Here is an 11108-nt window from a genome sequence, read left to right on the forward strand (position 1 = left end):
GGTTGTTCCCTTATAGTCCAAACACACTAGGAGTCTGGGCCTGAGAGCACGGCATTCTGGAAGCACATCAACTAGGGCAGTGAGAAGACCATTTGTCCAGCTGAGCCTGCTCCTGGTGTCAGAATGCTGGGAGAAGGCCCCGTTTCCTGGCCAACCTCTGCAGGCTCTACCTGGACAAGATGGGGTGACAGCCCTGATGTCCAGCCCCTTTGCCAGGTGTCTAGGAGATGGGGATAAGGCTCCTGCAGGCTGCCTTCCTGATGCCTGGAATACCCTTTCATTTGTTAAGACATGTTTGGCTCCTGAGGACATTCTGAAAACTGGGGAACAGCTGCAGGTATAAGGTTTGGGGGCCTGGCTCTGGGGCTATTTTGTTTCCTCCTTTCTTTTGCAAAGCTTTCTTTTATTACCTAGCCACCCCACTCCTCTGCTTATGAGTGGCCTTAGGTGTGACACGCAAATCCAGAGTGACACAGCACATTCCCCACTGGAGGCCAGGCCTGGCCTTCCTGCCTAATTCAGGGCTGCCTGATTAGCTGTTCCTGGCACCGGGTAAGCGAGCAGAGTGGAGGTGCTCCCAGTTCCTGCTGCATTCACACCCACTTTCTCCTTCCTCCCTCCATCCATCTCTTTGCTCCCAGTGCCCTTTGGCAAGAAGTAGGATTTATGTGTTTTGGCTTTCTGTGCACCCCTGGCCATTTCTGGGGCTCCTCTTCTCTCACTTTCACACTTTGGGGTGAAAGGGAGCTGAGAAAACAGAAACACAAAACAATCCAGTTACACAGTGAGAAGCATCCATGAATTCTACTTAAGTTTCTTTAAAAAGAATGAAACCAATCCAGGCCCTTTGGTCTGGCCAGTGGGGATTGCCTTGTATCCCCCAAGGGTGCTGAAAGTCGGTCTGCATCCCACCTGAGGGGTGGGTTGGTGGTGCTCTGGGGCCTGGTTACAGGAAGTGTGGACCTGCCAGCATGTTAGAAATGCAGAGTCTCAGGCCCCACCCCAGAATCTGCATCTTAACAAGCTCCCCAGGTGACTGAGGTGCATATTAAAATATCTGGGGGAAGTATTCCTTTGTTAAATGGTTGGTTTTAAATTTTGTAGTCCATTTACCAAGACAAGGCCAGTGACCACAGGGGCTTGGATGTCATGGTGATTGAAATGTTGTGCACGTTTTAGAGTGCTTTCCTCTCAGTTTCCACACTCAGCTCCTCATGGATGAGAACAGCAAACAGTTGGTGGTCCTACCCCAATCCTTGCAGGTCCACAGCCTGGGGAGTTCAGGGAGGGAAAGCAGAGGACTCTGAACCTCTGGAAACCATATGTCAGGTTGTATGTGTGTAGAGCGTGTGCATCCAGAGGAATATCCCTTTTCCCTTTTCTCAGAAGAATCATCAGATTTTCAAAGAGGTCTGTGACATCAAAATGGTGAGGAACTGTCTCCCTTTGAAAGGCACCACTGACATGCTCAAGACACTGGCCTTCTCTGAACTAACTGTGGGTTTCATTCTGAAACACTTGGGAGGGTGGACTGGGCAGGCTAGTCCATGACCATGTTCAATCAGTAAAGATAAGCAGACATCCACCGTGTGATAGTAGACAACCCCCCAATGTAGTGTTTTATAGATATGCATGTAGTTTGGAGAGAGAGAGAAGAGAAATATCCTTCCAATCTGAATATTGCCTAAACTTTTGCCATTGAAGACGTAGCTCTGTTGTCAGACTGCCTTTTATTAAAATAAACAGAGCCCTGTCCGGGCAGGTAAACACACGAGACTCTTGATATTGACGTCTTAGTATAAAGTAAGTTGATCACATGCTCTCTGGATAGTTTAACACTGACTCTCCTTTTCTATTTCAAGGTTTTCCTGGAAAACATTAGGAAAGGAAAGCTATTTTGTTATTAGTCTCAAAAACACATCCCCTGTCTGTGGAATCCCAGGCAGGCCCCAGGCCCTCCCTGCTACCCCGGGCGTGGTGGCACAGCCATCCATTTCCCACCTTGTGTCCCGCAGGGACTGGCAGCAATGCTTGCTACATGGAAGAAATGAAGAATGTCGAGATGCTGGAGGGGAATGATGGGCGGATGTGTATCAACATGGAGTGGGGTGCCTTTGGGGACAACGGGTGTCTAGATGATATCAGAACAATCTACGACAGACTGGTGGATGAATATTCTCTAAACGCTGGGAAACAAAGGTAACTGTGCTTGGTGGAGGAAGACACATATGGTGGTAGGACGTTTAGGCTGTAAGACTGTATTTTGCCTGTTAAAATAGAAGAAGTTTCTAGTAGGGGTGGAGTCTGGACAGAAGCTTAGTCCCTCAGATTCCCTCCTGACTTTGGTTTTGGCTCACGGAGAGCAGATAACCAGAAGGATGTGCCCCCAATGTGGTACACATGGGCCCAGGTTGATGTCCTGGCCAGGTGCCCCCTCTGTCTAGGAATATGCCCAGAGGACAGGGTGGCAGCAGCCACTCCACTTCCCTCAGTGACTGTGATCATCCTGGAACATTCTGGTCTTTCTATTGCTCTTTCTTCCCCAACAGACTAATAGAAAGCTCTTGGTCAGCAGGTTTTTGTTTGTTTTAGTGGAAGTAAAACATACTTGACCTATACTTGTCAAAGGGCAAAGTGAATTAGGATGTGGCCAGTGGGGGCTTCGGCTCTGTTCATCCTCCCTCATCCTCCCACACCACCTCATGGCTTTTTAGAGCCTGGGTCTTAGACACCCTGCCTGGGCTGGCAGTCTCTGTCCTCCCTGCAGAGAGACAGATGACTCCTTGTCTCAAGCTCCCAGGACTCAGGCCATCCTCTGCCGTCGCCAGGATGAATTGGTCTGAGCTGTGTCCTCAGGAGCAGAAAGGATGGGGGAGTTGGCACCTCCCAAATAAGAGTTGTTTTCCAGCCACCCTCAAGATTTATGCCTTTTTTCAGATATACCTACATGTCATTTACTTAATGTTTTTAAGTCAGTTTATATTTTTTTACTTAAATTTAACAAGAGAGGAACAAAAGGGGAAACCAGTATTACCATAAATAGATGATAATCATAAAATGAATATAGCAAAGATCAGTGTCATTCGATTGCCTACCATAGGCTCGAAATGAAGACCTCCTGGGTTGGAGGGAAGCAGCAGGCAGTGGAAGGGGCTGGAGCCCCATCAGCACTGCACCGAGGTGGTCTCCTTGATGGTGTCAGAAGGACTGGCTGGGAGCTGATAATAGTAGCATAATCTTGTTTTTCTCCTATGGAGCACCTGAGATCTTTTGGAGCGTCCAGTGGACTCTTCCCAGCCTGGGGACACTGGGACTGGAGCAGGGCAAGGGCAGGAGACAAGCCCCAGGAATAGGCTGCCCTCAGGAGTGTGGTAGCCACCTGAACCCTCCAGCCTGGGTGGCTTCATCGCTGTGCTGGGGCTTGACCAGTACTCTGAGCTTTCTCAAAACCTTCCAGAAATCTAGTAGAAACTTTTTCCTCATTGTCTTCTTGTCCCTTTAAGAGTCAGACCAGTTGTTTGCTTATTCTGCAGATATTTATTGAGCACTGGACTGAGAGCCTAGCACTGCGCTGTGCTAGACCCTGGGCCTCAAAGCTGAGCAGGACACATGTTCCAGGCTCTCTAGGCTTTTGCTTCAGGGCCAAGAGAGGCAGTGTGCCTTGTGACAGAGAAGGGAGGGTGTCTGGGTGCATGAGAGAGGCAGATGGAACCCGGTCAGGGGGAGGAGGACAGGTTTTTTGGAGGAAAGTTTTGAGCTGAGAGCTGGAGTGGACTTCTGCGGGCAAAGGAAGGAAGTCTGGCCACGAGGGAGACAGTCCTGCAGTTAGATGTGAGTGCTGGTGATGTGGGTTCTGATCCTGGGGAGGGTTAAAGATCCCTTTGCCCTTCCTGGCCTCCCTCTGCCTCTGCTGAGAGCGCAGGGCTGGGTGTGCAGGTGGTGATGCTCTCAAGGGGCAGGAAGACGCCCAGGACTACTGGAAGACCAAAGGCTACACATAGATACCAGCCTCTGCTCCTGTTTTCAGGTTCGAGAAGATGATTAGTGGTATGTACCTGGGGGAGATTGTCCGTAACATCTTGATTGACTTCACCAAGAAGGGGTTCCTCTTCCGCGGGCAGATCTCTGAGACACTGAAGACTCGGGGCATCTTTCAGACCAAATATCTTTCCCAGATTGAGAGGTGAGTGATGAGGGGTGTCCCCACAGATCTGTTAGAGGTCCATGTGGCCAGGGGATCAGTATGGGCGTGGAGGCCCCTCATGGGATGTTTTATCATTTGTGAGGGGTTCCCCCCACATCTGGAGTAGTAGGCCATGAGCAGCTAGCTACAGATTGAAATAATATAATTTTATTATAAATAATTTTCCTTCTCTTCATTCTTTATGTTGGAGCATTATGTGTATTTGTTGGAAGTCTTGTGTATAAGTAAAGTTGTATGGACTCCATTTCAGGATAAAGGTGCATTATAGATACTAATGTCGAAGGGCACTGAGACCAGCAGAGCCAAGAGCCATAGGTCTAGTCCCACCTGCATTCATCTGAAAGGCAGGCTGGGATTGGGCTGTTGGTCACCCAGTGAGTGAGCCCCACAAGTTGCTTTGTCTTCTTCCCGTTTTCTTCTGTGCCGTGATTGCTTCATCCCTGCCTTTGCCTCTTCCATGGTGAACTATGAGAAGAGGGCAGGGTGCTCTGCAAAAGCAAAAACCACCTTGTTTTTAGAATGGTCATAAAAGCAATATTAATGTGGGCCACGCTGGAGCCTGCTCATCGCTTTCCCCCATGTCTATATCTGTAACTTGTTTTTTGTTTGTTTTAAAGATTGTATTTATTTATTCATGAGAGGCAGAGAGAGAGAGAGGCAGAGACACAGGCAGAGGAAGAAGCAGGCTCCATGCAGGAAGCCCAACATGGGACTCAATCCCAGGTCTCCGGGATCACACCCTGAGCCAAAGGCAGATGCTCAACTGCTGAGCCACCCAGGCATCTCCGTATCTGTAACTTGTACGTCAAACTCACTGCCCACCAGAACCCAAGCAGTGAAGTGCTAGCAGCAGACACAAGGCCCCAGCGCACTGGCCCTGGTGGGCCTGAGTGCACCGGGTAGTAGCATTTCACCGCAGCTGGAAAGGAAGAGGCTGTCAGCAGCTGGTTCTGGGCGCTCATTTACAGACCAGGAAACAAGTTCTCCCCTCTTTCTGTCATTCCAAATGCAGCCAAGAGCTGAGTGGGCAAAATAGGAGCCATAGAAGAACTAGAAGAAAATATAATTGAATTTAACATTTTTTAAGTGTCAAATATACATAACATGAAATTTACCATTGTTACTATTTTGACATCTACGGTTCAGTGGCATTAAGTACATTCACAGTGCTGTGTAACCATCACCACTGTTCACTTCCAGAACTTTTACATCACCCTGAACTACCCTACCCCTTAAACAGCAACTCCCCATCCCCCCAGTCCCTGGCACCCACCCTTCTACTTTGTGTCTCTTTGGATTTGACTGTACACACCCATGTAAGTGGAATCATACAGTTTTTGTCTTTTTGTAACTGGCTTATTTTACTTGGCATAGCATTCTCAAGGTTCATCCATGTTGTACCGTGTGTCAGAATTTCTTTCCATTTTAAGGATGAATAATACTCTATGTATAGATCATATTTTGTTTATCCATCTGTCTGTCCTTGGACACTTGCGTTGCTTCCACCTTTTGGCTACAGTGAATAATGCTGCTATGAACATGAGGATAAAAATACACGATTGAGTCCTGCTTGCAATTCTTTGGGGGTAAATACCTGTACGTGGAATTGCTAGATTAGATATAATTTTATTTTTAATATTTGAGGAACCACTACACTGCTTTCCACAGTGGCTGCACCATTTTACACTGCCACCCGTGGTACACACCAGGGTTCGATTTCTCCACATCTTTGCCCAACACTTGTTTTCTGTTGTTGTTGTATTTTTTTTTTTACAGATTTTATTTATTTATTTGAGAGAGAGAGTGACTGCGCACACTAGCAAGGGGGTGGGGCAGAAGGAGAGGGAGAAACAGACTCGCTGCTGAGCAGGGGGCCCGATGTGGGGCTTGATCCCAGGATCCTGAGATCATTACCTGAGTCTAACCAAAGAAACCCAAGCACCCCTGTTTTTTAAATTATAGCTATCCTAATGGGTATGAAGTAGTGGGAAAAGTCTTTTTAAGAATAATAGCAACATTAATTATACTGGAATTTAAAAATAAAATGAAAGCAAAGCAAGAAAGAAAAAATTTGCCAAATTAAAAAAAATATTTATTCATAAGAGACAGAGAGAGAGAGAGGCAGATACATGGGCAGAGGGAGAGGCAGGTTCCCTGCAGGGAGCCTGATGCAGGACTCGATTCCAGAACCCTGGGATCATGCCCTGAGCCAAAGGCAGATGCTCAACCACTGAGCCACCTGGGGATCCCCAAAATTGCCAAATTTAGCTACATATCTTCTGTAAGTTAAAAAAAAATTTGGCAATAAACCTGAGGCAAATAGCAAGCTATGGAAACCATTCGCATTATATATGCAAGCGCTGGGCAGCAGAGTGCTGGGCAGTGGGCAGGGGCTTCGACAGAGCTGGTCTTGAGACCTGCTGTTTGCTTTGAGTGAGTTACTCAGTGCTCCCAGCCTCAGTCTCCTTGTCTTGAAAATGGAGGTAACCGTACACACAACGGTGGGCTGTTAGGGGGAAATGAAGTGATGTATATGAAGCATTTGTCACATGCTACATCCTTCAGAAAGGCTGGCTGCTCTTACCACCCTTGCCATCACTGTTGGTCATTGTCCTCTCTTTCCATTCAATAAGATCAAGACAAATATCCCAAGAGAATAACAAGTCTTGCCATAATAGTAGTTCATATGGGCAATAAGCAAAATTTTTTGAAAAAAGTCTTTCTCTCAAATAGAGAAGGATACAAACCACACTGCAGCATGATGCCATTACTACTTTTTTTTTTAAGTTTATTTTTTTAGTAATCTCTATATACCCAACGTGGGGCTTGGACCTGTGACCCCAAGATCATGAGTCCTATCCTCTTCCTACCGAGCCAGCCAAGCATCCCTTTTAGCATGTTTTTTAAAGTGATCCCTTCCACTGGGGACAAGTATAGTGGAAACTCAGCTGGAGAGAGAGGGAAAAAGAAAATGGACACAACCTCCTGAAAGGCACTTGGCAATATGTATCAAAGTACCTTTGACCCAGAAATGTATCTCCTAAGGGGAAAAGCAGAGTTGCACACAAAGGTTTATAAACAGGAAACTTTATCAGAGTGTTACTTCATAATAGCAGAAAGTTGCAAACAATGTCATTTTCTCCAAACTGGCTAAATAAATTAGGGTGCGTCCCCAGAATGGAGTACTATGGCAGCTATTTCCGGTCCTGTTCTCAGACAAGGATGTGGGAAATAGCTCAGAAGTGTGAAGTAGGGGGAAAAAAAGGCAGAAGGGAAACCACAGATAAAAGATGAGCCCATTTTGCATATCATAAGAAGCTCATTTATTGACATTTAAGAAAAGTAGATTAGAAGGAAAAATATTAAAGTGTTAATAGCATTGCTTCTGGTGTTGTGAATAGTTTTAATTTTAGAATTTTAAGTTTTCTATATTTGCCAAATTTTCTACAATTTCAGGTGTAATACTTTTGGTATCACTTAAAAATAAACAGGGGCGCCTGGCCAGCTCAGCCAGTAGAGCATTCAGCTCTTGATCTTGGGGTTTTGAGTTTGAGCCCCGTGTTGGGTGTAGAGGTTACTTTAAAAAATAAAATCTTAAAAAAGATATAAATGAATAAAAATAAATAAGTGATGTTTTGGAGGAAGGAAGCCCCCACAACCCTACTCATGGTAAGGACAGTGTTTTGGGGCTGGAGTCAGCTCCCAGGCTGCTCTGGGCAGTCCCACTTCATTCCAGCCCTCTGGTTTTGTCCCCCACAGTGACCGATTAGCGCTGCTCCAGGTCCGGGCCATCCTCCAGCAGCTGGGCCTGAACAGCACCTGTGACGACAGTATCCTCGTCAAGACCGTGTGCGGGGTGGTGTCCAAGCGGGCCGCGCAGCTGTGTGGTGCGGGCATGGCTGCCGTGGTGGACAAGATCCGCGAGAACAGAGGGCTGGACCACCTCAACGTGACTGTGGGCGTGGATGGCACACTCTACAAGCTTCATCCGCAGTGAGTGGGGCTTCCAGTTGGAGTGGCAGAGCTGCCTGGGCTGGCGAGGTCCCCTGATGGTTATGGGACCGCAGGATGGGAGTCCCACCAGGAAAGTTCCTCACCAGGACCCGAACGAAGGCTGTGCATTCAGGGACTGAGCCTTGTCTGGTCCAGGGCATGAGCCGCTCTGGAGCTTAACTGGGATCCTTGGAGACTAGTGGCTTCCCTTGGTCAGCGCATGCCAGTGGCATCGCACGCCCCCCTCCCCACTCCTCCTGGGCCCCCTCTTGGGCCAGGCAGAGTCCGAGGCCAGGGTGGGTGTGGGCTTCCCCGTCCAGCTGGGTAGATGCAGCCTGCCCAGGAGGCTGTGCTTGGTACGTGGGGGGAGGAAGTGAAGGATGGAGGGAGGAGGGCGCGTTGCCTTGTTCACCTGCTAGATCAGTTTCTCAAGAGGCTTGCAGGGCAGGCAGAGGGGTGGGGAGTGGCCTCGTCATGGTCAAGTGCCTGACACTCTGTGCCCAAGGAGGATATTTGGCCCCGCCTGCCCTTTCATGTACCTCACCTCCCCAAGCTTGGCTCTTAGGAATCTAGTGACCATATTATTTATCATATAAACTGGGGTGCTTTTGCCAGTGAGGAGAGTGCCGCTAATAATTACACTGGGACCATCCCAGGTAAACTGGGCCATAACGTCACTGTACTTAAAAGCTACCTCACCCAGATCATTGTAGGCGTTAGCTGCTTGCCTCACGGCCACGGCTGGGGATGGAGCTGGTTGTCTTGCCCCCACCTCCCCACCATCATAGCTGTCCTCTTCGTCACCTGGGGAAGCACACTGGCAGGGCTGAGAGCTAGATTCAGAGCCATACACCTTGGATGTAATCCTGGCACCATGGTATGGAGGCTGCACTGCCGAGTGTCGTCTTTCTCACGGGATGACAGCCATGGGCAGGACTGAAAATCAGTATATAAGGTGTAGGACAGGCTCTGGTAGGGGCTCAACAGAGGGCAGTCGGCATCACCGCTGAGAGCCCCACCGCCTGAGCTGCTTCAGCCTGTCGCGCTCTCACTGTCAGCCCGCCATGTAGGGACCCGGAGTCACCTGTCACTGCGAGATTATCTTTCACTGGGGCCCGCCTCTCTTGTCTTCTGATGATGCCAGGTGTTGGGTCATGGATGGTGATGAGCAGGGAGGTCTCGGGGCACAGTGGGGCCTTCACGGTGTCTGTTTCCATGTCACCGGCCCAGCTGCCCTGGTGCTGGGCCACATCGAGGCCCTAGCACCCTTCCTGATATCCGGTCCTCCAGACACCCCGGGCTTTGGGGCTGGGTGTGTCAGTGCGTTATTCGTGTCCCGGCCCTGATAAGCCATGCAGTCACTTCTTTTTAGACTCTCAGTTGTTCCTACCTGCCAAAGACTCGTGGCAGTAGGATTGGCAGCAGACCCAGTGTCCTCTCCTAAGCAGCCCCTCCCATCTTGGTTGTCCCCCTGTCGTCAGGGTCCTGCGGCATCCTCGCGTGGGTCCAGCGTTTCTCCCCATCTCCTCTACTCACCCTTCCCCTGTGTTGTCGTTTTCAGCTTCTCCAGAATCATGTACCAAACCGTGAAGGAACTGTCACCAAAATGTAACGTGTCCTTCCTCCTGTCCGAAGACGGCAGCGGCAAGGGGGCTGCCCTCATCACGGCGGTGGGCGTCCGGCTCCGGGAAGAGACGAGCAGCTAAGAGTACCGGCCCCCAGCCTGCTGCCCTTCCAGCACTTCTCTCTTGGGGCGGTGACCCCGTCCCTCCCAGTGAGCCGTGCGGGGGGAGCCGCCGGCGCCAGAGCCCGCCACCGCCGCAGCGGGGAGGGAAGCCGAGCCAGCTAATGGCGCATAACATAGGGTACAGAATAGAGCGTGTGCTGTTGATAATCTCTCCCCACTCCGGCCCCTCCTCACCTGCCCTGCCACTCTGCATGATCTGATTTCAACCTGGTCGTACGCTCCCCACGTGTGAAGTTTAGTGGCGCCCATTTCCAGTCTCTGCATTCGTCTGACAGAGTTATTTATTGGCCCAAGATGAAAAGTACGCCATCCGCCAGGCCTTATGGGGCCTCTGCAGCCCGTCCTTGGGGACACATCCCCTGTGTGAAATGTATTATCACCAGCAGACACTGCCGGGACTCCTCCTCCCAGGGGCATCTTAGCTGCTTCCTCCCGTCCCAGCACCCACTGCTGTCTGGCGTCCCGAGGATCCCATCAGGACGTGTCCATGCCACTGAGTCGTGTGTCCGTGGAACTGGTCAGAGCCACTTCGTGACAGTCTTGCATTCTGTCTGTCTTGGGGGTGGGGGGAGGTGGGCAGTTCTGTGGGAAAGTGTCTTGTCTCCATTTGGGTAAAAGGAACCAAACCAACAAACAGTGCCCTCATTGGAATTCCCCATTGCTTTTGTGAGCCATGTTGTATGACCTAGTAAACTTTGTACCAATTCCAAGACCTGAGTGATGCTTGGTGGCTGGAGAGCGGGGAGGATGTGTGGGGATGGTGTGATGACCAAGCTCTGGGGATCCTGGGTTGGGTGGGGAGGGGAGGGAGTTTGAAATGAAGATTATGTGCTTCAGCCCCCAGCCTTCGTTTGGTACAATAACGTCTCTGCCCTCTACGAAGTGTCACAGCACTAGCCTCTCCCCTTGTTTTCCAGCACCTGCCTGGCCAGGTCCCTGCTCTAGCCCCATGGTCTTACCTGGCACCTTTAAGAAGGTAAAGTGATGGAAGGCCTCTGTCGTCTGATAGCTTGGGCCCCCAGAGGCCGTGTGGGTTTAAGGAGAGGACAGTGCATCACTGGCCATCCCCACCGGCTGCCAGCTCCAAGGGAACAGATGGTGTATAGCCCCTGCTCTAACACAGATGAAGTCTTGCAACAGCCCAGGGGAGCAGCTTGCCTGCAC

General features: G+C 49.9%; 1 protein-coding gene across 5 annotated transcripts in view; it reads left to right on the forward strand.

Annotated features, from left to right (window-relative positions):
* Positions 1–10654, forward strand: part of HK1 (hexokinase 1) — a 120083-nt gene extending 109429 nt beyond the window's left edge. For 4 of the 5 annotated variants that reach the window (XM_038534166.1, XM_038534168.1, XM_038534167.1 and 1 more), the window contains 4 exons: positions 2016–2199; positions 4028–4183; positions 7964–8197; positions 9759–9903. In XM_038534166.1, the coding sequence (XP_038390094.1) occupies positions 2016–2199; positions 4028–4183; positions 7964–8197; positions 9759–9903 (719 nt within the window). Of the gene's footprint in view, positions 1–2015; positions 2200–4027; positions 4184–7963; positions 8198–9758 lie in introns of all 5 variants that reach the window. The other variant, XM_038534165.1, reaches the window with a different exon arrangement.
* The last annotated feature ends 454 nt before the right edge of the window (positions 10655–11108 follow it).

This window comes from Canis lupus, chromosome 4 (assembly GCF_011100685.1).
Source record: "Canis lupus familiaris isolate Mischka breed German Shepherd chromosome 4, alternate assembly UU_Cfam_GSD_1.0, whole genome shotgun sequence".
In the NCBI taxonomy this organism is placed as follows: Eukaryota; Metazoa; Chordata; class Mammalia; order Carnivora; family Canidae; genus Canis; species Canis lupus.